Source organism: Pseudophryne corroboree, chromosome 6, assembly GCF_028390025.1.
Source record: "Pseudophryne corroboree isolate aPseCor3 chromosome 6, aPseCor3.hap2, whole genome shotgun sequence".
NCBI lineage: Eukaryota > Metazoa > Chordata > Amphibia > Anura > Myobatrachidae > Pseudophryne > Pseudophryne corroboree.
The window spans coordinates 237,980,015-238,003,887 of NC_086449.1; the positions used below are offsets into that span (position 1 = coordinate 237,980,015).

Sequence of the window (23,873 nt, forward strand, 5' to 3'; positions counted from 1 at the left end):
TACGAAATCAAAGGGCGTGAAATGTCCAGTTATTTGCCTAAGTGATATTAAGTCCACAGGTGCAGTGTACCCTCAGTATGCACATAAGGCTGCCTTTGGGCTGACCAGCTGCAGTAGTACCAAGTGGTAAAAGAGCTAAACAAGCAGTCTCCTCACAGGAAGGGATTTAATGAAGGCATGAATGTAAACTTAGGTCACTGCCTAATGTTACTGTATAAAAAAAGGTTAGAGTCTTTATATCCACCTTAAACTGCACTTTCCTTAATGTATACTGGGTATACAGCGAAGCCATAATTTATTAGGCCTATAATTGAATTATCTGCACATTTACTTGAAAGGACACAATCATTCAAGCATTTTGGAAATTAGTTTTATTACAAAAGTACCTTATTAAAAGTAATAATTTGATATACATGATATCTACATTTCAATGTCTTACACAAAAACACACATACATGCACAGCTTTGATATAAAAACATTTTTACATAAATAATTCCTTTTGAGATATTTACATCTGTTCGGACTATTGTGTTGTGTGTATGTAATTACAAAAACAGAAATTGACAAAATAAAGATCTGCAAACAAGATAGTGGTATGGCAAAATGTATCAAGGTGTTTCTCCTTGAGCAGCAAATACAACCTTCTATTGCGTACATTTAAAAAAGTGCAAATGTTCAAATGATGAGACCATAAACATCGCGTCCTCCTTATAAAAGCGACCAGAGACGACCAATAGAGGCTTGGGCATCCTCAGCATCTTACTAGTAATTCAAAGTCCGCTGTCTTTATATGCGACTTTAGGAACTTCAGATGTCAAACTACTAAAGAAAAAAAGCATCTATTTTCAGTTATTTCCAACCTGACTTATATAAATAAGTGATTGTGGCATCAAATAGTGTCTGCATTTCATCATAAAACACTTTGAGCTGGCAATTTTACGTTGTATACAACTACTTTAAACAGCGTCAGTATAAACCAGACTGAATTCTAAACTCCGCAATAAGATCATGCACTGTAACAAATACGGGTCTGGGACTGAGGGTCGACACACCTTAGGTCGACGCCAATTGGTCGACACCTTAGGTCGACATGAACAAGGTCGACATGGAAAAAGGTCGACATGAGTTTGTTATTTTTTGGTATCGTTTTCTTCGTAGAGTGACCGGGAACCCCAATTAGTGCACCGCTTCGCTCGCCATGCTTCGGGCATGGTGCCTTCGCTCCGCTACCGCTTCGCTCGGCACACTTTACCGTTCCAATCGTAGTCCACGTGGATCGTTAAGTATGAAAAAGTTTAAAAAAAGAAAAAAATCGTGAAAAACGCATGTCGACCTTTTTCCATGTCGACAGTGTTCCGGTCGACCTTTGGTCCATGTCGGCATAAGGTGTGTCGACCAACTGGTGTCGGCATAAGGTGTGTCGACCTTTGTGCTGTCGACCTGGAGTCCGGATACCAACAAATACATGTCATGTTATGAGCTTTTTGCGGGTGTAAGTTCGGCTGATGGTACGCCTAGGGGCTGCATTGCTAAAAGGAGAGTCATCCAGATTAGCAGGGTGAAGTGCAGGTCTTTTCATCTCAGGTGCATCATGTTGGGGCTCTCCATCTGAAATAACAGGAAAAACAATAGGTAAAACAAAGTTAAATATGGACTAATTTTGGTTTTTTAACACAGAGCACTAGTTACCACAACACTCTGAGTTGACATTTTAGCTTGTTAAACCCCCAAATGAGAGGAGGGTACCAAAGATGATAAAGCAACAGGCTTAAAATTTGCCAGCACACGGAGTAGGCCTGAGTTTGTAATTATTATCCTCCTTTATTTATATGGCGCCACAAGAGTTCCGCAGCGCCCAATTACAGAATACATATGCACTTAGTGAAAACAGGAAAACAGTGACTTACAGTTGAAGACAATAAAGTACAGGGTAACTAAGCATAACTACACCAGTAAACAACATAGAGATAAGTTCCAGGTGGCCAAAAAACTGCAGGATCTGGGCAGTTGAGGATTATTAAAGTAAGAAAAGTGTAAGCACATGAGGGAAGAGGAATCCTACTCGTGAGAGCTTACATTCTAAGGGGAGGGGTAGACAGACAGGGGTGACACAGATGGGGTACATAGAGAGCGTGGAACAGAGGGTTAGGATGAGATTTGGCTGGGTTTGGGAAAGAAATGGGTCTTGAGAGCCCGTTTGAAGTTTTGTAGAGAGGTGGAGAGTCTGAGGGGGAGAGGTAAAGAATTCCAGAGAAAGGGAGCAGCACGTGAAAAATCTTGGGAGATAGGAGTGGGAGGAAGTAATCAAAGACAGGAGAGTTGGCGTGCATTAGCAGAGCGAAGAGAACGGGTGGGAGAGTAAAGGGAGATAAGGTCAGACATGTAGATTGGAGAGGAGTGGGTGAGGGCTTTGTAAGTGAGTGTGAGAAGTTTGAATTGGATTCTGAAAGGGAAGGGAAACCAGCGAAGGGCCTGTAGGAGAGGGGAGGTTTACGTAGTGCGTTTGGTGAGGAAGATGAGCCGGGCAGCAGCATTGAAGATAGATTGGAGTGGAGAGAGGTAATTGTCAGGGAGGCCAGTTAGAAGGAGATTACAGTAGTCCAGTCTAGAAATAATCAGTGAGTGAATAATGATCTTAGTAGCATCCTGGGTGAGAAAAGGTCCGATTCTGGAAATGTTTTTTTAGATGAAAACGGCAGGTTTGTGAGAGGTGCTGAATGTGTGGTTTGAAGGAGAGGGAGGAGCCAAGGATTACGCCAAGACAGCGTACTTGGGGGCTAGGGTAGATAGTCGTGCCATCAATGGATAATGAGATTGTGGGAGGTAAGGCTGTGCGGGAGGGTGGGAAGATGATCAGCTCAGTCTTAGACATGTTGAGTTTAAGAAAGCGCTGGGACATCCAGGAAGAGATAGCAGAAAGACAGTTTGAGGTACGAGTGAGGAGAGCCGTGGAGAGATCAGGGGAGGAGAGGTAGATTTGAGTGTCATCAGCATAGAGGTGGTATTGGAAGTTAAAAGAACTAATGAGTTCACCTAAAGAGGACGTATAGAGAGAAAAGGAGAGGACCAAGAACAGAGCCTTGGGGGAAACCAACAGTTAGTGGAAGTGGGGGGGAGGTAGCACCATGAGAGGAGACAGAGAAGGAACGATCAGAGAGAGGTAGGAGGACAGCCAGGAGAGGGCAGTATCACGCAGACCAAGAGAGTGAAGGATTTGCAGAAGGAGAGGGTGGTCCACAGTGTCAAAAGCAGCAGAGAGGTCAAAAAGAATAAGCAGAGAGTAGTGGCCCTTAGATTTGGCTGCATGGAGGTCCTTGCAGACTTTTGTGAGGGCAGTTTCAGTGGAGTGGTGAGAACGGAAACCAGACTGTAATGAGTGTATAGCAGGTCATTATAGGCTGTATCAAAGCCCCTTAAGTGTACCTTTATGACCTCTAATTGGTAGGATGTACAATTAGCACTTGAGTAGCATTACATTGCAGTAATAATACAATAAATTCCAATGGCCAACTTTTAGTAGCCAATGTAAGAGTCAAATTACCCCAGTTGCAATAATGTACTGTTACTAGACAGTCATGTCTTCGGGATTTCAACTATCTGCAAAAACTTAACAGTTCATCAACTGCCCAATTCTATCATCTCATGGACTGGCCCATCAGAAAATGAATTACTGCCCTAGACATGGTTTCGATTTAATCTCCCCTTCCTTTTTTTGTGGACAAGTAGAAAACCGAAGCAAAGCATGTGGACACCAAATAAGTTTACTATATAAGCTTGTGTGTACATGCCAAACAACTCAAGACTAGTCTGTACCTTGCAGTTTTCGCTTGGATGAAGGCGTTTTCCCCTTAAACAACATGGGCGACTGAGTGAGCGACAACAGACCACTTGCAGACAAAGAATTTTTCAGCAGCTTATTAGGTGGGGTGAACCCTGTAAAACACAAACCATTCAATTGGACACTTTCCACCTGTAGTCCTAAAGAACTGCATACACCACTAGCCACCTCTCAGTTACCTGAAATATTAAACACCTCATCTTCACATGAACTCTGTTGTGAAGAATCCAAGTTTGAGGACAGACTTTGGCTTGTAGAGACAACAAATTCTTTCACATCATAGGCACTACTCAATGTACATGACCTTTTAGAGCTTGACTGGGTTTCTTTAGTGGGGGACAAGAGATCAAAGCATCGTTTTCGACATTTATATGCCATAGTTCCAATTTCACGTTTACCTTCCAATTCTAACACAGGAGATAGCTCAAGAAGTTTTGAAACCCCCTCATCTACCATTAAGTCTAGCAAAGGTGATGTCTTGTTAACTTCTTGTTCAAGAGATCCTTCGTCGGTTGATGGTGCACTACTAGTATCATCCTGCTTCCTCTCTCCTTTTAGAACATTAGTAGCTTTAACAGCAGAAGCTTTCTTTCTCCTTGGCCAGTTATTAATGAGATCACTGCCATTTTTGTCTTTGTATTTTGGTGATGGTGTCCAGGGGCTTGCAGCGTCTGCCTGCATGGGGGAAGCAGTATTAGAAGAGCACCTGCTTGGTGTGTAAGACTGGCAGATAAAGGTTTGTGTTTTACCAGGTGTGTTATGGGAAGACCGCAGACATGGAGATTCCAACTTCATTCCATGCTTATTACACCAGGTCTCACGAAAAGGACTTTCATCTCCTTTTCTATTACGAGAAAGAGATGGAGATTCTTCAATTCTCGTTTGGGAGCCCATAACACTATGGTTGGAGTCTGTACGTTTAAAACGAAGTTTAGGCAACCCTGAATCTTGCATCTCAAGCTGAACTTCATAGAATGCAGGTGAGCTCATTTTCTTTTGACTTTTTGGTGTTGAGAACTTAGCAGGAATCTGTGGAGTTCCTAGTCGCGCTGCAGCTTCTCGCTGTCTCCTATCAACAGTAAACCGTAGACCATAGGGTGAGGTGCACTGCACATTTCCTGCATCCCCTGGTGTAGACTGAAGGCGGCTCATTAAGCCAGTGTCCGAAGACTTCCTCTTAATCAAAATTTTCATCTTCAGATCAGAGGTTTCCGTTGACACAACTTTAGCTTCTGATATATCAATACTTTCATCTGTTTGAGAATTATTGGCAAAACACTCAGAATCTTGTGAGCTCTCTAAAGAGGATACATCTAACCTTTCACACAAAACAATTAGGTCACCTTTACATTTAGGGGATAGAACTTTGGATGCTGAAGGACTTTTTACAGTCAAAACCTCTTCAGAAACGTGCACATTTTGGGGGAGGGCAGGTGTAAAGCCCACACTCAGATATTTACCAACACCTGATACTTCGGTAAGCTGACTGGTGTCCTTTGAAAATGGAGGCAATTTGGGTTCATCAGTAATCGCCGGAGAACAGCCAGGTTTACACTCCTTCAATTGAGATTTTTGAGGCGTTTGAAGACACAGTGGCATGGAAGATAAACCCAAGATAGAAGCATTGTAGGGTGGGGAGGTGTTTGGCAACATGGAGCAAACCTCATCTACATGTTTTGTAGGAGAGCAAAGTGTTTCCTTTTGAGGAGTACGCTCAGTAGCAGAAGATAAAACAGAGAGCTTCCTGGCAACACTTTTTTCGGGTGTGGGTGCTTGGAAGGTAGACTTCTGTGGTGTCCTAAGGTGGTACCTTGTGGGGGTAACACATTCTCTTTTTGGACTTTGTAAAGAAGGGGATTTTCTTGGTGTGCATGACAGTTGTGTTGGTTTTGCAGCACTATTAGAGAGTGAAACACTTTTAGGAGTCTTCTCTGGACTGATAAACTCGTGATTTTTCAATCTTTCCTTTTGAGGAGTAATTATCTGTTTTGGAGTCTTTAGTGGAGAAATAAAACACCTAGCAGGACAGTCACTTTTGCTAGGCGTTATTTGAGCTAATCTCTCACTTCTTCTTTCACAAGATTTAATAGGAGACCGTCCCTCCACTTTAGAGGGTGAGAAATATTTCCCTAAGTTGTCAGCAGCACTTTTCCTGTCTAGTGGGCTTTTGGAAGGAGTCTTTAGTGTCTTTGGTGTATGACCGGATGGGCGTGGTGTACAAGGAGATTTTCCAGGACTCCTGTTCTTTTCAAACAGTCCTTCGCAACTTCGATTTGCTTTCTGAGGAGTTTTTCTTGGCGTCTTCCTTTGTGATCTGCTTGTTAGCTACAAAAGACCCAAATACATATTTAAGTACCATGACAACGTATTTTTACATTTATGCAATGTCTCGATTATTAAAAACACTTGAAGCTGATTTACCTGATCAGTAACTGGCTCTGTATCATTTAAGAGCCTCCTTCTTGCTCTTCGTGTTGTAGGACTATTCAGCTGCAAAACCTCCCCAAATAGAAGCCTTTTAGGGGTTTTTGCCTCAGTAGTGAGTGCGCCACCTAAAGACACAGAAAGTTACACAACTTAAATACTCTGGTATTTTTTTATTTATCTTTTAAAGAAAAATATCTAAGTTTAATGTTTATGTGATTAATATAAAAAAAAAAATCCAGCTAAAAGCAAAAAAGGAACCACCCACACAATCTCTGTACCTTTTGGATCACCACAAGGCAGCAACTGAGAGGATGAGTGGACTCTGTCCAGATTACGAGATTTTGGCTGAGATGCATAAAAAGAAGAGTTTTTCCTTGTAAGGGACAGTTGCTTAATACGGGGGCTTCTTCGTAAATCAAGTTCTAAATGAAAGAAAACAAGCATTTTCCATATTGCTAATCTAGATGCACCATTCTTTCAACAAAACATGCAAATATGTTAGATTATTATTATTATTATTTTTTTGTTACCATGAAAAATCCAAACTCCCAAACAAAAAACAAAAAAAGACTACACTAAAAATGTGTCTCATATGTAAGGCCATGGAAAAACATGAAATGATGCCGATACCGCTAAATGGAGGGGGGGGGGGGGGGTCATTAACATCTGGGAACTGCAAAATAAATGGATTTGTAGACATGGAGGTTTCTAACCCCTCCGTGGAAAGCACCAATTAGTAATGGATCACTTGTTTTCTTGCCACTATAAAATAAAGTGCGAGACAGGTAGCATGGAGTATTTTCTCCTCCTTTATACAAGAACTAGGTAACCTACACAGGATTTTATTTAATGTGAACAGATATACCAACTATAATTTCATAACTAGAAGCTTTGCAAAGTGCGGTAAGCAATTCATTTGTTGTGTTCCCATTGGTTTGATAAGTATACACAGCACTTTGTTTCTCGTATAAACTAGTGATGAGCGGATTCGGTTTTACTCGGTTCTCAAAACGGCATCTTATTGGCTCACGGATGTCACGTGTTTTGGATAGCCAATAAGATGCCGTTTTGAGAACCGAGTAAAACAGAGTAAAACCGAATCCGCTCATCACTAGTATAAACCAATAAAAACCTTTGAGGGTCACTACTTATTCATGTAAGAAATTAGTAAAACTGAAACATAACAAAGTTTAATTAAAATATGCACGCAACACAAGGACAGATATAACACATACGTTGACACAAACATACAGTATCTAAAATAATCAAAGCGAATGTGTCAACTGACAGAGTAGACACTTATAAATTGTCAGTGTCCGTTCAGAATTTAGTTTATATACATGTTCTCTAACTTAAGGTGAAAATATAATATGAACTCTCAGGTACCATTCTAGGTTCTTACGAGAGAAACAGTTATGATATACAATTGTCTCTCACTAGTAAGAAACCTAAACTCTGAACTAACTCCGGTGAAGAACTTTTGCCCTGAGCTCCATATGGTCTAGTACCGGCCCTGTATATACCACCTGGTGTATACTGACCATTAAGGTTAGTTTCAGAACTGGAAACTTGTGCTCAGTCTTGAATGAATAGCTCCCAACTCTCCCAAGCTGCAGTAAACATTTAGTTCTCTCTCCTTCTCAGATGTTTAGGGGTACTTGCACAGCAATTTTACATTGCCTGTTTAACTTTTGTCTGTACGAAACTGCAAGCAACAAGTGAGTTGCACTCCTGGACATCAATAGATGTAGAGCTGTCTTCTGTTTGAACTGCTGGGTGGCCTTCTCATTATAAAATAACCCACAGAGGCACTTCCATCACATATCACAAGTGATCAAGTCAGGGTGCAATTCTTTAAATACTTCTTTCCAGAGAATGAATGCACAAAGCAATTGCCACTCTCCCTATACTTGTATGTGAGAAACCCTAAACATCTAGAACCACCCTTGCGTGTGAGTAAATGATCAGCGACTATGGTAACAGAAATGCTCTTCAGGCTTCTAATGTGCTGTGTCTATATGTATACCTTTCTTCTTGTATATCTTCTGCATTTGTGATTTCCTTAGCTGCCACTAGTTACGAATAAGTCAGCACACTTGCCTTCTGCCTAGACTGTGTAATACCTTTATGAGAACTGCTCGTTTCCTGGAGTACTTTAGGTCTAAACTACGCTCATCTGCCCCACAGGTTACTTACCTCTTATATCCTTTTCTGGAGATTCTTCAACAATGCTGATGTTGGATGTAGACTCCGTGTGCCTGAAGAAGCAAGCAGAGATCATTATGTAACAGTATTACTCTTTACTAATTCACTATTCTGTCAAATTCATTGATTTGTCTGGAAGAAATGTGTTGGACTATAGTGGTTATGATTGACAAGTGTGAAGGTTCCTCATACTCTGTAGCAAAGTTAGCTAACATTATGGTATTATAGTTCATCTCACTCTAAGGTTATATAAAAACGAAGAAAAGTAACTATGTAGAGAATAAATTGACAGATGTTAGAAGTCAAAATACAAATTGGTGCACATAGCAATGACTATACAATATAAAAGGTAGTAAAACCAGTACTATTGATCTAGACTAGAACATAAAAGAATCACCACTGAATAACTCACCGGCCTTTAATCTGCTTATGAAGCAGTCTGTTGGCTAACTGCTTGTGTGCAGGGGTCTCAGTCACTTTCTTTGTTAACAGTTTGTAGTGATCTATTTAAAAAAAAAAAAAATTAAATTAACATGTTGGGGTTTGAAACAAAATCGGACTAGACAATACCCAAGTCCTACAGTGTGTAAACGGTTATTCATGTGACAAAGATTGACTTCTTTACATACATTTTCCTCATATAGCTTGTATTGAATAAATAATGGTAAAGATGAATCAATTTGTAAAGTTGCTGTAGACCCACTTTTAGCAGAAAAACAGTACACATTTATATGTTGCATACATCATGTTCAGGGAATTTTGATCCACTATTAAAACTACAAGAGTTAAATTACTATGGCGCTGGTTTACAAAAGGTGCCCACAGCAACCAGATTATGTCTATAATTTTCTAGAATGTATCAGATAAATGATAGAGGATCTAAGTGGTTGTTATGGGCAACACCAACGCTTCTGTGAACCCGTACCTTAGTAAATTTACCAACACTGCTTCAGCTTTAGGGGTCTCTTCGTGGTGCAGTGAAGAGAGTGGAGAAGTGAGCCAGTGGAGAGGTTGCCCATGGCAACCAATCAGCTGCTCTGTATAGTTTTATAGAATGCACTTGATAAATGTTACTTCAATACGGATTGGTTGCCAGTCAATTTCTCCACTGGCTCACCTCTCCACTCATTTCACTGCTTCATGAATAGATCTGTTAGTGTGCTTTTAGTGACTACTACTGCTCTCTATATCCCAAGGTTGACAGACGCTTAGTTGGATGTGCTGCACGTCCAACCAAGCGTTGACACTACCATCCTGTTGTATGCTAATAAAGGACGGAACAGGTTTGTTCCATCCTTCATTATCATGCCAGTGTTTACACATGATCTGGGCTGATGTGGATTCGTTCCGATGTCGGAACAAATGCCCGTCGCTTTAGTGTGTTTGCTGTAGCTCACATGATTAGTGAAACTTCTATCATTACTGAGCAGTGATTAATACGGTAAATTACATGATATACATCAGAAAATAGGAATTTAATACCTACCGGTAATTCCTTTTCTCCTGGTCCCTAGTGAATACTGGGGTTCTGTACTTTAGTACCATGGGGTATAGATCGGGTCCACTGGAGCCTGGCACTTTAAAAACTTTAGTGTCTGTATGCGTGTGCTGGCTCCTCCCCTCTATGCCCCTCCTACCGGACTCAGTCTAGGAAAACTGTGCTCTAGGAGACTGACATACCACAAGAGAAGAAAACAGGTACAACAGCGGTGAGGCACAAAGCCAACACACAACCATAACCGAAAGGAGGGCGCTTACCAGAACAGAGGATAGAAACACAAACCTAACCAAGACAGCACAGCTATCTCAAAAGAAAAAAGGGCCGCAACTGCAGGCCAACCAAATACTTACTCCGGTAAGCAGGAATCGAAGCACTGAGGCGGGCGCCCAGTATCCACTATGGACTAGGAGAAAAGGAATTACCGGTAGGTATTAAATTCCTATTTTCTCTTCCGTCCTAGTGGATACTGGAGTTCTGTACTTTAGTACCATGGGGAAGTCCCAAAGCTCCCAAACGGGTGGAAGAGTGCCGAGACCCCTGTAAACCACCTGACCAAACTGAAGGTCATCCTTGGCCAAGGTCTCGAACCTATAGAACTTAACATAAGTGTTCGAACCAGACCAAGTAGCAGCTCGGCACAACTGTAAGGCAGAGACGCCCTGGGCAGCCGCCCAGGAAGAACACACAGACCTCGTCGAGTGGGCCTGAATAGACGGCGGCAAAGGCAAAGCGGCCGAAGTATAGGCTTGTTGAATGGCCAACCGAAGCAAACGAGCAATTGATTGCTTAGAAGCCGGATGACCAATCTTGGTGGCATCATAAAGGACAAACAGCGAATCAGATTTCCGATGACGAGCCGTCCTCTTGACATAATCTTCAGAGCCCTCACCACATCCAAGGACTCTGACCCAATGGAAGAGTCGGACAACACTGAAACCACAATGGGCTGATTGACATGAAAAGTTTAAACCACTTTTGACAAAAACTGAGGACGCGTCCTGAGTTTCGCCCTATCTTCATGAAAAATCAAATAAGGGCTCTTACAGGATAAGGCCCCCAATTCACTGAGACGTCTGGCAGATGCCAATGCTAGTAACATCACCGTCTCCCAGGTGAGAAATTTCAACTTCACCCTATGTAAGGGTTCAAACCAGTACGATTGAAGAAAGGACAGAGCCACATTGAGATCCCACGGAGCCGTGGGAGGCACAAAGGGCGGTTGCATATGAAGAACTCCTTTTTAGGAAAGTTTGAACTTCCGGCAACATGGCAAGTTATTTCTTGAAGAAAATAGGGATTTTTGTTTAATTACCGTAAAATCTTTTTCTCCGATTCCATCTGGGGGACGCTGCGCCGTTACTTATGGGTTAGAGGTGTGTGGTTGTGGAGTTTGGCACAGAACTATTAAAAACCTGACACAAATCTATATCTGCACTGATTTAATACTTCATATATTGGTATAACCATCTTAATTTGTGGACACTGTTTATCAAATATATTTACGTTTTTTTCAGAGTATATACATTTTTATAATTTTTCTATATATTGTGTCTCGGTTTTTATTGGTGTGTTATTATTTTAATAAATATATTTCGGTAGTCAGCTCTCCACAATTATGGTATACTAACAACACTGTAAGCGCAGCCAATTTTTTTCTTTTTCTCTTGCATAAATTACCAAAGGCACATACACAGTGCTTTTTTGGCAGCGCTTTATTGTTGTTTGAACCAGTTATTAATAATTTTAGGCGCTTGAAGCAGATGTCTTTGTTTCTGTTTTCTTCTCTCTTAAATGCGGAGTCAAGCCCCGCTTTTCGCACAAAGCAATGTAAATACGCCATACCCTATGGTAAATGCCAGAAGTCACCGGTTTCCTAGCCCGAATCATCGTCTGCACAACAGAACGAGAAAGACCTTTTTGCTTTTAAAATGTTGGATTTAAGAACCAAGCCATCAAAGCCAGCCGACTTAAATCTGGGTGGCGACAAGGTCCTTGAAGAAGAAGATCTGGTCGCAGGGGGAGATGAAAGGGGTCTCCGACGATCATGCTGCGCAGAAGAGTGTACCACTGTCGGCGCGGCCAATCTGGAGCCACCAGAATTATTGCGAGACCTTCTCGCCGAATGCGTTGAAGTAGACGTGGAATCAGCGGAATTGGCGGAAACACGTAACCCAGTTGAAACTGCCACGGGGCTGTTAGAGCATCGATCAGAAAATGCTTGAGGATCCTGAGTTCGCGAGCCGTAGTGAGGAAGCTTCTTGTTGAGGCGAGACGCCATTAGGTGTACGTCGGGCATTCCCCAGCGGGCCGCTAGAGAGAGAAACACCTCCTGGTGAAGTTCCTATTCTCACGGATGAATCGTGTGACGACTCAAAAAATCCGCTTCCCAGTTCTCGACTCCTGGAATGTGAATTGCAGATATTACTGGAACCCACCGTTCCGCCCACGTGAGAATCTGAGAGACTTCTCTCATGGCGGACCAGCTGCGAGTTCCTCCCTGTTTGTTGATGTAAGCCACTGCTGTGGCATTGTCGGACTGCACACGAACTGGATGACCCTGTACCATAGTCTGAATCTGAAGGAGTGCATACCGGATTGTCCACAATTCCAGAATGTTGATATGTAATTTCGACTCGTGACTGTTCCAGCGCCCCTGGAAGTGATGAGTCTGGAACACTGCTCCCCAACCGCTGAGGCTTGCGTCCGTGGTGACCATATCCAAGACCAAACAGTGAACGGCGCTCCTTTTCTCAAATTGTGACTTTGAAGCCACCAGTGAAACGACTGACTAGTCTTTACTGACAATCGGATCAACTGCAATTCGAGACGTGGATCCATCCGAGTCCAACAGCCGAGAATCTGAGCCTGAAGAGGTCGGGCATGAAATCTGGCGTATGGGACTGCCTCAAAGGAAGACACCATCTTGCCTAACACCTGCATGCATCTGAGGACCGACACTACCGGTAAATGCAACAGGGTCCGGATTCTGGACTGCAGATCCTGAATCTTGTCCGTAGGAAGAAACACCTTCTGGCTGTTGGTGTCGAAATAAAAGTCCCAGAAAAATCATTTTCTGGGAAGGGAGTAAAGACGACTTTGGAAAGTTTATTATCCATCCGAATGACTGCAGAGTCTCTATCGTTAGACGCAGGTTCTGATTGAGAATCTCCTCTGACGGAGCCTTGACCAACAGATCGTCCAAGTCTGGAGTGATGTTGACCCTCTAACAACGGAGAACCGCGACGACATGACCCATGACTTTTGTAAATACTCGAGGAGCCGTGGATAGACCAAAGGGAAGAGCCTGAAACTGAAAATGCCATGGACTCACTGCAAATCTCAGAAGAGATTGATGATCTATCCAAATAGGAACATGTAGGTAGGCGTCTTTCATGTCTATTGAAGCCAAATATTCCCCTGGCTCAATGGCGGCGATTATCGAGCGAATGGATTTTATCTTGAATTTTTGGGTTGAGAGAAACGGGTTGAGGGCTTTTAGATTCAGAATGGGTCAGAACGAACCGTCCGGTTTGTCCACGAGAAAAAAGACCAGAGTAAAATCCCCGATCTCTCTGTTGAGCGGGAACTGGAAGAATTACACCATTTTGTAAAAGAGTGGCTGTTGTATGAAGAAGAGCTCGACGTCTGGAGGGATCGCTCGGAAGAGGAGTGACGAACAGACGATATGGTACTGGTTCCTCGATATCTAACATATATCCCCTGGATATGACCCCCGTCACCCAGCGATCTGGGTTCGACAGAAGCCATACCTCTTTGAACTGTAGTAACCGAGCTCCAACCGTCATTGATCCCACCGGCGATCGTGAACCGTCATGCAGTAGGTTTGTCGGCAGGTTTACTGGCTGGTCTACGAGTTGCCTGTGTTCCTCTACCTCTGAATGCCCCTCTTCGTGGGTACCTGGAGAAAGCACGAAAGGAATGGGAATTACCTCTGCCCTGCGTACAAAAGGACCGAAACCTTGTAGTCTTCGGTTTCTGAGGAGCAACTGGAAGAAAAGGGCTCTTTCCCCCTGTAGTATCTGAAATAATCTTCTTTAATTCCGACCCAAAGAGAAAACTCACCTTCAAAGGGTATCAAGGTCTGTTTTGAGTCAGAATCGGCATTCCAAACCCAAAGCCAAAGAGACCGTCTTGCTGTCACGGTCAAGGCAGAAATACGGTATTGTAGCGCAGCAGAATCTAACAAGGCATCACCTACATAAGTAAGAGCCTCCGAAATCTGTTCTGCTAATTGAATGGCTTCCGATGGATCGTCAGACTGCATTCCAGATATAACCTGTGCCAGCCAGTCATCTGCAGCCTTGAGGACCCAAGCGCCAGCTAGAATTGGGCGTAGAGAAACACCTGATAAAGATAACAGATTTAATTATGGTTTCAATCTTCCTATATGTAGGATCTTTCAACGTCACAGACTGTATAGAAGGAATAACCGTAGCTTTCGCTAAATGTGAAATAGGAGCGTCTACCTTTGGGGCTGTTTCCCAAAATCTTATATCCTACTCTGTAAAAGGATATAGAAATGTCAATTTCTTTGGGGCTTGGAAAGGAGAATCCGGCTTAAGCTAGGGCTCCTTCAAAATATCCGCAAAGTGTGAATCAGAGGGAAAGAAAGTAACTTGTCTTTTCAGTCTTTTGAAAAAGGCAGAGGAAGACCCCGCTATCTCCGAATTCTGAATATTAAGAGTCTGACGGATGGCTTCTATCAGCAATCTAACACCTGAGCTAGTAGAAAAACTCCTCATCTTACCAGGTCGAAAACTCGTCCCACTCTGGGTCTACTTCCCCATCCTCCAATGGGGATGTTTCCAACTACTCCTCCGGAAAAGATATAGCGGCCAACGGCTGTGGCCGTTTTGTAGCAGAAGAACTGCCGGCAGAGTTTACAAATTTGTTTAGAGATTGAGCCCATAGAGCTTCCACTGTAGCCATGGAGGCATAGACTGATCCGTGGAACTTCCCTGCTGGTCTGCCACAGATGCACCAGAGCATGAAGCACAGGGGGTACCTGCGTCCGGGCTACCCTTCGCTAGCTATGACCCACATTGTGAGCAGAAAAAATAAACCACCGAGGCGGTCTTACCCTTTGTAGATTTGTCATAATTAATTTAATCTTTTTTTTTTTTTTTTATGAAATAGCAAATGCACTACAAATGAACAATAAACTCAGTAGAGTAGTGAACAGTACTTTGAATTATACTGTGCAATGTATATTGTAAATATACTGTGAATTATACTGTGCAATGTATATTATATATTGCAAAAATTACATCCCCTCAAAGTATAGAATGACACAATGTAAATATACTGTGAATTATACTGTGCCCCAAAATATACTTGCTGTTTTGAGCCAAACAAGTGTTGCAAGTGCTGCACAGCGTCCCCAGTACTGCCTCTGGAGAAGATGGCGGCCGGAGCCCTGTATACGCTGGAGGGGAGAGCGAGCGTGGCCGTGCAGGACGGGAATCCTTCCCTTCGTGAAACAAAGAAGTGCTCAGTTCAGTAGGCGCGCTGCAGCCCGAAGTCCGCGGCTCCCGCGCGCTGCTACACAGAGCGGCTCTGTTCGGGTAGCGTCTAGCGGCTCCCCGGGGGGGGGGTGACTCACCACTCTCCCGGATTACCCATAATAGACAGTAGCAGGGATAAATAAAGCCCTCGCTACTGCGCGCCACCGCTCACCTCCGTAGAGAGGTCTGGGGGGAAGGGGGCGGGGGAGAGAGATAGAGAGGAGGAGAGTATTTAATAAAATTAAATATAGAAATACAGATATAGGATGGATAGACCAATACTGTCAGAGACAGATTGTGTCTATCCTGTACCTCCTCACTACCGACTTCTCAGAGACAGGAATCCAGCCCCAGTGACCGAAGTGTGGTGGCCTCCAGCGGCAGAATAGAGTGGGAAAAACCTAGCTAACCCCACTCTAATAGTACCTGCCACCTGTATACAGGGACTAGGCACTCCAAGTAATAAAATACCTAACTAAAATCTTACAGAGAAAAAAATCTGTGTCTGTACTCCACAGGCACAAAACTAAAACTGAGGTACTGGCTACACAGGAAGGAGATGGGAGGGGTTAGAGGGGGAAGGAGTCAGGTTTTTAATAGTTCTGTGCCAAACTCCACAACCACACACCTCTAACCCACAAATAACGGCGCAGCGTCCCCCAGATGGATGAAAGAGAAATAGAGAGCGCTGAAATCTGGACTTTGATAGAGCCTAACCGGAGGCCCATATCCACTTGCAGGAAAAGTAGAAAATTAACAATGGGAGACACCTTTCTACTTTCACACCAGGAAACATACTTTTACCAGATACAATGATAATGTTTTGACGTCACCATCTTCCTGGCTTGGACCAAAGTGAAATAACCCGGGAGGGAAGACCTTTTCTTGCTAGAATCTCCCTCTAAAACTTCCAAGCCATCAAACGTAGCCGCTGTAAGTCTGGATAGATGAACGGACCTTGAAGATGATCCTTTCGGAGCGGTAGAGGCCAGGGATCCTACAGAGCCATGGTTAGGAGGTCCAAGTACCACGCCTGTCAAGGCCAATCCGGGGCAGTTAGAATTGCTTTAACACTTTCCCATCTTAGTCTTTTTAGGACCCTTGGGATTAGCGGTAGAGGAGGGAACAGGTACACAAACTGGTATGTCCAAGGCGTCGTCAATACGTCCACTGCTACAGCCTGCGGGTCTCTTGTTCTGGAACAGTAACGACATAGCTTCTTGTTTAGACGAAAAGCCATCAGATCTATCTGCGGACAGCCCCACCGGTGAATTAACTGTTGAAACAACTGGGGATGTAGGCCCCATTCCCCCAGATGGAGGTCATATCTGCTGAGGAAGTCCGCTTCCCAGTTATCCACTCCTGGAATTAATATGGCTGAGATGGCCATTGCGTTAGCCTCCGCCCAGAGGAGGTTTTTTTTGACACTTCTCGCATCACCGCTCTGCTTCTTGTTCCCCCTTGTCGGTTTATGTACACCACCGCGGCGTTGTCCGATTGAACCTGGATCGCCCAATCCCTCAGGAGATGGGAAGCATGCAGAAGGGCATTATAAATAGCCCTGAGTTCCAGGATGTTTATTGTAAGAGCAGATTCCTGACGTGACCATATCCCCTGGAACTAGGCCCCTTGGGTCACAGCCCCCAAACCCCGGAGGCTGGCATCCGTTGTCAGTAGAATCCACGCAAGCGTATTCAAAGATGGATGAACACCTTGTGAGGACGAAGCACTGAGCGGACTATAGCCTGGATAGCCAAAGCCTTGTCCATCGGAAGAAATACCTTCTGAGACACAGTATCATTCCCAGGAACTGAAGATGCTGGGTCGGTTCCAGGTGAGATTTTTTGGAAATTTAGGATCCACCTATGATCCGTAAGCAGGCGAGTCGATACTGTGCAATAGACGCTCCCTGGACATAGCCTTTATCAGAAGATTGTCCAAGTAGGGGACTATGTCGACTCCCATCATGCGCAGTTGCAGCATTATCTCCGCCATGACATTGGTGATGACCCTCGGAGCTGTGGACAAGCCAAAGGGCAAGGCCTAAAACTGGATATGGTTGCCCAAGATGGCGAACCTGAGGTAAGCCTGATGAGGGGGCCACATGGGAATGTGTAGGTAAGCATCTTTGACATCCAGGGATACCAGGAATTCCCCCTCCTCTAGACTGGACACCACTGCCCGGCAGAGATTCCATCTTGAATTTAACACCCGCAGATACGGGATGAAAGACTTCAAGTTTAAGATAGGTCGCACCGAACCGTCTGGTTTTGGAATGACACAAAGACTGGAGTAAAAACCCCTGTTGCGTAACGGAGGAGGTACTGGTACCACCACCCGTTAAAAAACGTTTTTGAATAGCCTCTTGCAAGGTAAGTCTTGCTGTGGGTAAAGCTGGTAAGCCCGATCTGAAAAATCTATGAGGAGGTAGTGCTTGAAATTCCAGCCGGTATACCTGGGAAATGAGATCCCTCACCCAAGGCTCCCGGCATTACTTTGCTCACACGCGGGCGAAGTGTTGAAGGTGAGCACCCACCTGAAAGTCGCCTTGCCGCTGGGGCCAAGCATCACGCAGAAGTCTTAGCGGTAGGGTATCAGGTGGTCTGGTCCAGGGAGGCCGCAGCTGCAGGTTTACGGGATTTACCACGAGATCCTATCGGAGTGGTGGAGACTCCCTCCCCTCATTTTTACAGTCAGCTGGCTCCTTTAGGGATATAGCCCCTGGCAGTACCAATTTTTAGACAACCTAGACACAGACGTATCGACTGACTGGGTTTTTTCCCCCATAGCTTCCTATCCTCTTCTGGGAGGGGAAAAGTAGCTAAAAACATCTGAGGGATTTTAAGTTTCTTATCAGGGTTTAACCACGCTTCCTTGACCAGGGAGTTTAACTCCTTAGACACAGGAAAGGTTTGGTCTAACATTAAAAGTATAACTCCTCATCTGGTTCTGCCTCCTGATCCGGTATGTGAAGGGCCACTCTTACAGCAAAAAATAAGTATTTACTCACCGGTAATTCTATTTCTCGTAGTCCGTAGTGGATGCTGGGAACTCCGTAAGGACCATGGGGAATAGACGGGCTCCGCAGGAGACTGGGCACTCTAAAGAAAAGATTAGGTACTATCTGGTGTGCACTGGCTCCTCCCTCTATGCCCCTCCTCCAGACCTCAGTTAGGGAAACTGTGCCCGGAAGAGCTGACATTACAAGAAAAGGAAATTTTGAATCCAGGGTAAGACTCATACCAGCCACACCAATCACACCGTACAACTTGTGATAACCTTACCCAGTTAACAGTATGAACAACAACTGAGCCTCACTCAACGGATGGCTCATAACAATAACCCTTAGTTTAGCAATAACTATATACACTTATTGCAGAAAATCCGCACTTGGGACGGGCGCCCAGCATCCACTACGGACTACGAGAAATAGAATTACCGGTGAGTAAATTCTTATTTTCTCTGACGTCCTAGTGGATGCTGGGAACTCCGTAAGGACCATGGGGATTATACCAAAGCTCCCAAACGGGCGGGAGAGTGCGGATGACTCTGCAGCACCGAATGAGCAAACACAAGGTCCTCCTCAGCCAGGGTATCAAACTTGTAGAACTTTGCAAATGTGTTTGAACCCGACCAAGTAGCTGCTCGGCAAAGCTGTAAAGCAGAGACCCCTCGGGCAGCCGCCCAAGAAGAGCCCACCTTCCTTGTGGAATGGGCCTTCACCGATTTTGGATGCGGCAATCCAGCCGCAGAATGAGCCTGCTGAATCGTGCTACAGATCCAGCGAGCAATAGTTTGCTTTGAAGCAGGAGCACCCAGCTTGTTCGGTGCATGCAAGATAAACAGCGAGTCAGTCTTCCTGACTCCAGCCGTTCTGGAAACATATATTTTCAAAGCCCTGACTACGTCCAGCAACTTGCAGTCCTCCAAGTCCCGAGTAGCCGCAGGCACCACAATAGGTTGGTTCAAATGAAACGATGACACCACCTTTGGGAGAAATTGGGGACGAGTCCTCAATTCTGCCCTGTCCATATGGAAGATCAGATATGGGCTTTTACATGACAAAGCCGCCAATTCCGACACGCCTAGCCGATGCTAAGGCCAACAGCATGACCACTTTCCACGTGAGATACTTTAGTTCCACGGTCTTAAGTGGCTCAAACCAGTGGGATTTCAGGAAATCCAACACAACTTTAAGATCCCAGGGCGCCACTGGTGGCACAAAAGGGGGCTGAATATGCAGCACTCCCTTAACAAACGTCTGAACCTCAGGCAGTGAAGCCAGTTCTTTTTGAAAGAAAATGGATAGGGCCGAAATCTGGACCTTTATGGACCCCAATTTTAGGCCCATAGTCACCCCTGACTGTAGGAAGTGCAGGAAACGACCCAGTTGGAATTCCTCTGTAGGGGCCTTCCTGGCCTCACACCAAGCAACATGCTTCCGCCATGTACGGTGATAATGTTTTGCTGTCACGTCTTTCCTAGCCTTTATCAGCGTAGGAATAACTTCATCCGGAATGCCTTTTTCCGCTAGGATCCGGCGTTCAACCGCCATGCCGTCAAACGCAGCCGTGGTAAGTCTTGGAACAGACACGGCCCTTGTTGCAGCAGGTCCTGTCTGAGAGGCAGAGGCCATGGGTCCTCTGTGCGCATTTCTTGTAGTTCCGGGTACCAAGTCCTTCTTGGCCAGTCCGGAACAATGAGTATTGTTCTTATTCCTCTCTTTCTTACTATTCTCAGTACTTTTGGTATGAGAGGAAGAGGAGGAAACACATATACCGACTGGTACACCCACGGTGTCACTAGAGCGTCCACAGCTATCGCCTGAGGGTCCCTTGACCTGGCGCAATATCTTTTTAGCTTTTTGTTGAGGCGGGACGCCATCATGTCCACCTGTGGCAGTTCCCATCGGTTTGCAATCAGTTGGAAGACTTCTTGATGAAGTCCCCACTCTCCCGGGTGGAGGTCGTGTCTGCTGAGGAAGTCTGCTTCCCAGTTGTCCACTCCCGGAATGAGCACTGCTGACAGCGCTTGCACGTGATTCTCCGCCCACCGAAGAATCTTTGTGGCTTCCGCCATTGCCATCCTGCTTCTTGTGCCGCCCTGGCGGTTTACATGGGCGACCGCCGTGATGTTGTCTGACTGAATCAGCACTGGCCGGTTTCGAAGCAGGGGCTCTGCTTGACTCAGGGCGTTGTAAATGGCCCTTAGTTCCAGTATATTTATGTGGAGAGAAGTCTCCAGACTTGACCACAGCCCTTGGAAGTTTCTTCCCTGAGTGACTGCCCCCCATCCTCGGAGGCTTGCATCCGTGGTCACCAGGACCCAGTCCTGTATGCCAAACCTGCGGCCCTCGAGAAGGTGAGCACTCTGCAGCCACCACAGAAGAGACACCCTGGCCCTTGGGGACAGGGTGATCAGCCGATGCATCTGAAGATGCGATCCGGACCACTTGTCCAACAGATCCCGCTGAAAGATCCTTGCATGGAACCTGCCGAAGGGAATGGCTTCGTATGAAGCCACCATCTTTCCCAGGACTCGCGTGCAGTGATGCACAGATACCTGTTTTGGTTTCAGGAGATCCCTGACCAGAGATGCTAATTCCTGGGCCTTCTCCACCGGGAGAAACACCTTCTTCTGTTCTGTGTCCAGAATCATGCCCAGGAAAAGCAGACGCGTCATAGGAATCAGCTGCGACTTTGGAACTTTCAGAATCCAGCCGTACTGTAGTAACACTTCCTGAGAGAGCGTTACGCTGATCAACAACTGCTCCCTGGACCTCGCCTTTATGAGTAGATCGTCCAAGTACGGGATAATTATAACTCCCTTCTGCCGAAGGAGTATCATCATTTCGGCCATTACCTTGGTAAATATTCTCGGTGCCGTGGACAGGCCAAACGGCAACGTCTGGAATTGGTAATGACAGTCCTGTACCACAAACCTGAGGTACTCCTGGTGAGGAGGGTAAATGGGGACATGCAAGTAAGCATCTTTGATGTCCAGCGACACCATAAAATCCCCCTCTTCCAGGCTTGCAATAACCGCTCTGAGCGATTCCATTTTGAACTTGAATTTCTTTATATAAAAGTGTTCAAGGACTTTAAATTCAGAATGGGTCTCACCGAACCGTCCGGTTTCGGTACCACAAACATTGTGGAATAGTAACCCCTTCCCTGTTGAAGGAGGGGGACCCTGACAATCACTTGCTGGAGGTACAGCTTGTGAATTGCCGCCAGCACTACCTTCCTTTCCATGGGGGGAGCTGGCAAGGCTGATTTGAGGTAACGGCGGGGGGGAGTCGCTTCGAATTCCAGCTTGTATCCCTGAGATACAATTTGTATAGCCCAGAGATCCACCTGTGAGCGAACCCACTGGCTGCTGAAGTTTCGGAGACGCGCCCCCACCGCACCTGGCTCCGCCTGTGGAGCCCCAACGTCATGCGGTGGACTTAGTGGAAGCAGGGGAGGACTTTTGTTCCTGGGAACTGGCTGCATGGTGCAGCTTCTTACCTCTACCCCTGCCTCTGGCAAGAAAGGATGCGCCCCTGACCCTCTTGCCTTTTTGGGAACGAAAGGACTGCATTTGATAATACGGTGCTTTCTTAGGCTGTGAGGAAACCTGAGGCAAGAAAGTCGACTTTCCAGCTGTCGCTGTAGACACGAGGTCCGACAGACCGTCTTTTTCTCACCCTTATAAGGCAAAACCTCCATGTGTTTTTTAGAATCAGCATCTCCTGTCCATTGCAGAGTCCATAAGACCCTCCTGGCAGAAATGGACATAGCATTAATTCTAGAGCCCAGCAGGCAAATGTCCCTCTGAGCATCTCGCATATATAAGACGACGTCTTTGATATGGCCCAGGGTTAGCAAAACAGTATGTCTGTCGAGGGAATCTATGTCGTCTAACAGAGTATCTGTCCACGCTGCTACAGCACTACACATCCAGGCTGAAGCAATAGCAGGTCTCAGTAGAGTACCAGAGTGTGTATACACTGACTTCAGGATAGCTTCCTGATTTCTATCCGCAGGCTCCTTTAGGGCAGCCGTATACTGAGACGGCAGGGCCACCTTTTTAGATAAGCGTGTCAGCGCCTTGTCCACCCTAGGGGATGTTTCCCAACGTAACCTGTCCGTTGGCGGGAAAGGGTACGCCATCAGTAACCTCTTAGAAATCACTAATTTCTTATCAGGGGGAACTTCACGCTTCTTCACACAATTCATTTAATTCATCAGATGGGGGAAAAGTCACTGGCTGCTTTTTCTCCCCAAACATATAAACCCTCTTGGTATTAACCGGGTTACTCTCAGAAATGTGTAATACATCTTTCATTGCAATAATCATGTATCGGACGGCCTTGGTCATTTTAGACTGTAAATGTGCCTCATCATTGTCGACACTGGAGTCGGACTCCGTGTCGGCATCTGTGTCAACCATCTGAGATAGAGGGCGTTTATGAGCCCCTGACGGTTTCTGAGTCGCCTGGGCAGGTGCGGGCTGAGACCCCGGCTGTCCCAAGGCTGCAGCGTCATCAAACCTTTTATGTAAGCAGTTTACATTGTCATTTAAGACCTTCCACATATCCATCCAATCAGGTGTCGGCCCCGACGGGGGCGACACCACACTTATCTGCCCTTGCTCCGCCTCCACGTAACCTTCCTCATCAAACATGTCGACACAGCCATACCGACACACCGCACACACACAGGGAATGCTGAGACTGAGGACAGGACCCCACAAAGTCCTTTGGGAAGACAGAGAGAGAGTATGCCAGCACACACCACAGCGCTATATAACACAGGGATTTTCACTGCTAATAAGTGATTTACCCAATAGCTGCTTTTTTTGTATTGTTTGCGGCTAAATTTATGTGCCCCCCCCTCTCTTTTTAACCCGTCTTGTACCTGGATACTGCAGGGGAGAGCCTGGGGAGCTGCTTCCAGCGGAGCTGTGAAGAGAAAATGGCGCTGGAGTGCTGAGGAAGAAGGCCCCGCCCCCTCAGTGGCGGGCTTCTGTCCCGCTTTCCATGTAAAAAAACGGCGTTTTTTTTTTACATATATACAGTGCTAGATTGTTTTTTTGTATGTTTTTATGCCAAAGGTACTTCAATTGCAGCCCAGGGCCCCCGCCCCCCCAGCACCCTACAGTGACCGGAGTGTGTAAGTGTGCTGGGAGCAATGGCGCACAGCTGCGGTGCTGTGCGCTACATTAATGAAGACAGGAGTCTTCAGCCGCCGATTTCGTCGTCTTCCAGCTTCTGTTCTTCTGGCTCTGCAAGGGGGACAGCGGCGCGGCTCCGGGAACGGACGATCGAGGACAGGTACCTGTGTTCGAACCCTCTGGAGCTAATGGTGTCCAGTAGCCTAAGAAGCACAAACT

The 23,873-nt window shown here is 45.4% G+C and overlaps 1 protein-coding gene across 2 annotated transcripts in view; it reads right to left on the reverse strand.

Annotated features, from left to right (window-relative positions):
* Nucleotides 1-388: 388 nt before the first annotated feature.
* The window catches only part of TICRR (TOPBP1 interacting checkpoint and replication regulator), a 143,708-nt gene continuing 120,223 nt past the window's right edge, over nt 389-23,873 (reverse strand). For both annotated transcript variants that reach the window (XM_063925784.1, XM_063925783.1), the window contains exons 16-22: nt 8,884-8,974; nt 8,463-8,524; nt 6,545-6,688; nt 6,261-6,391; nt 4,019-6,164; nt 3,815-3,934; nt 389-1,609 (exon numbers count right to left, since the gene is read on the reverse strand). In XM_063925784.1, the coding sequence (XP_063781854.1) occupies nt 1,470-1,609; nt 3,815-3,934; nt 4,019-6,164; nt 6,261-6,391; nt 6,545-6,688; nt 8,463-8,524; nt 8,884-8,974 (2,834 nt within the window). In that variant the 3' untranslated portion in view covers nt 389-1,469. The remainder of the gene's footprint in view (nt 1,610-3,814; nt 3,935-4,018; nt 6,165-6,260; nt 6,392-6,544; nt 6,689-8,462; nt 8,525-8,883; nt 8,975-23,873) is intronic.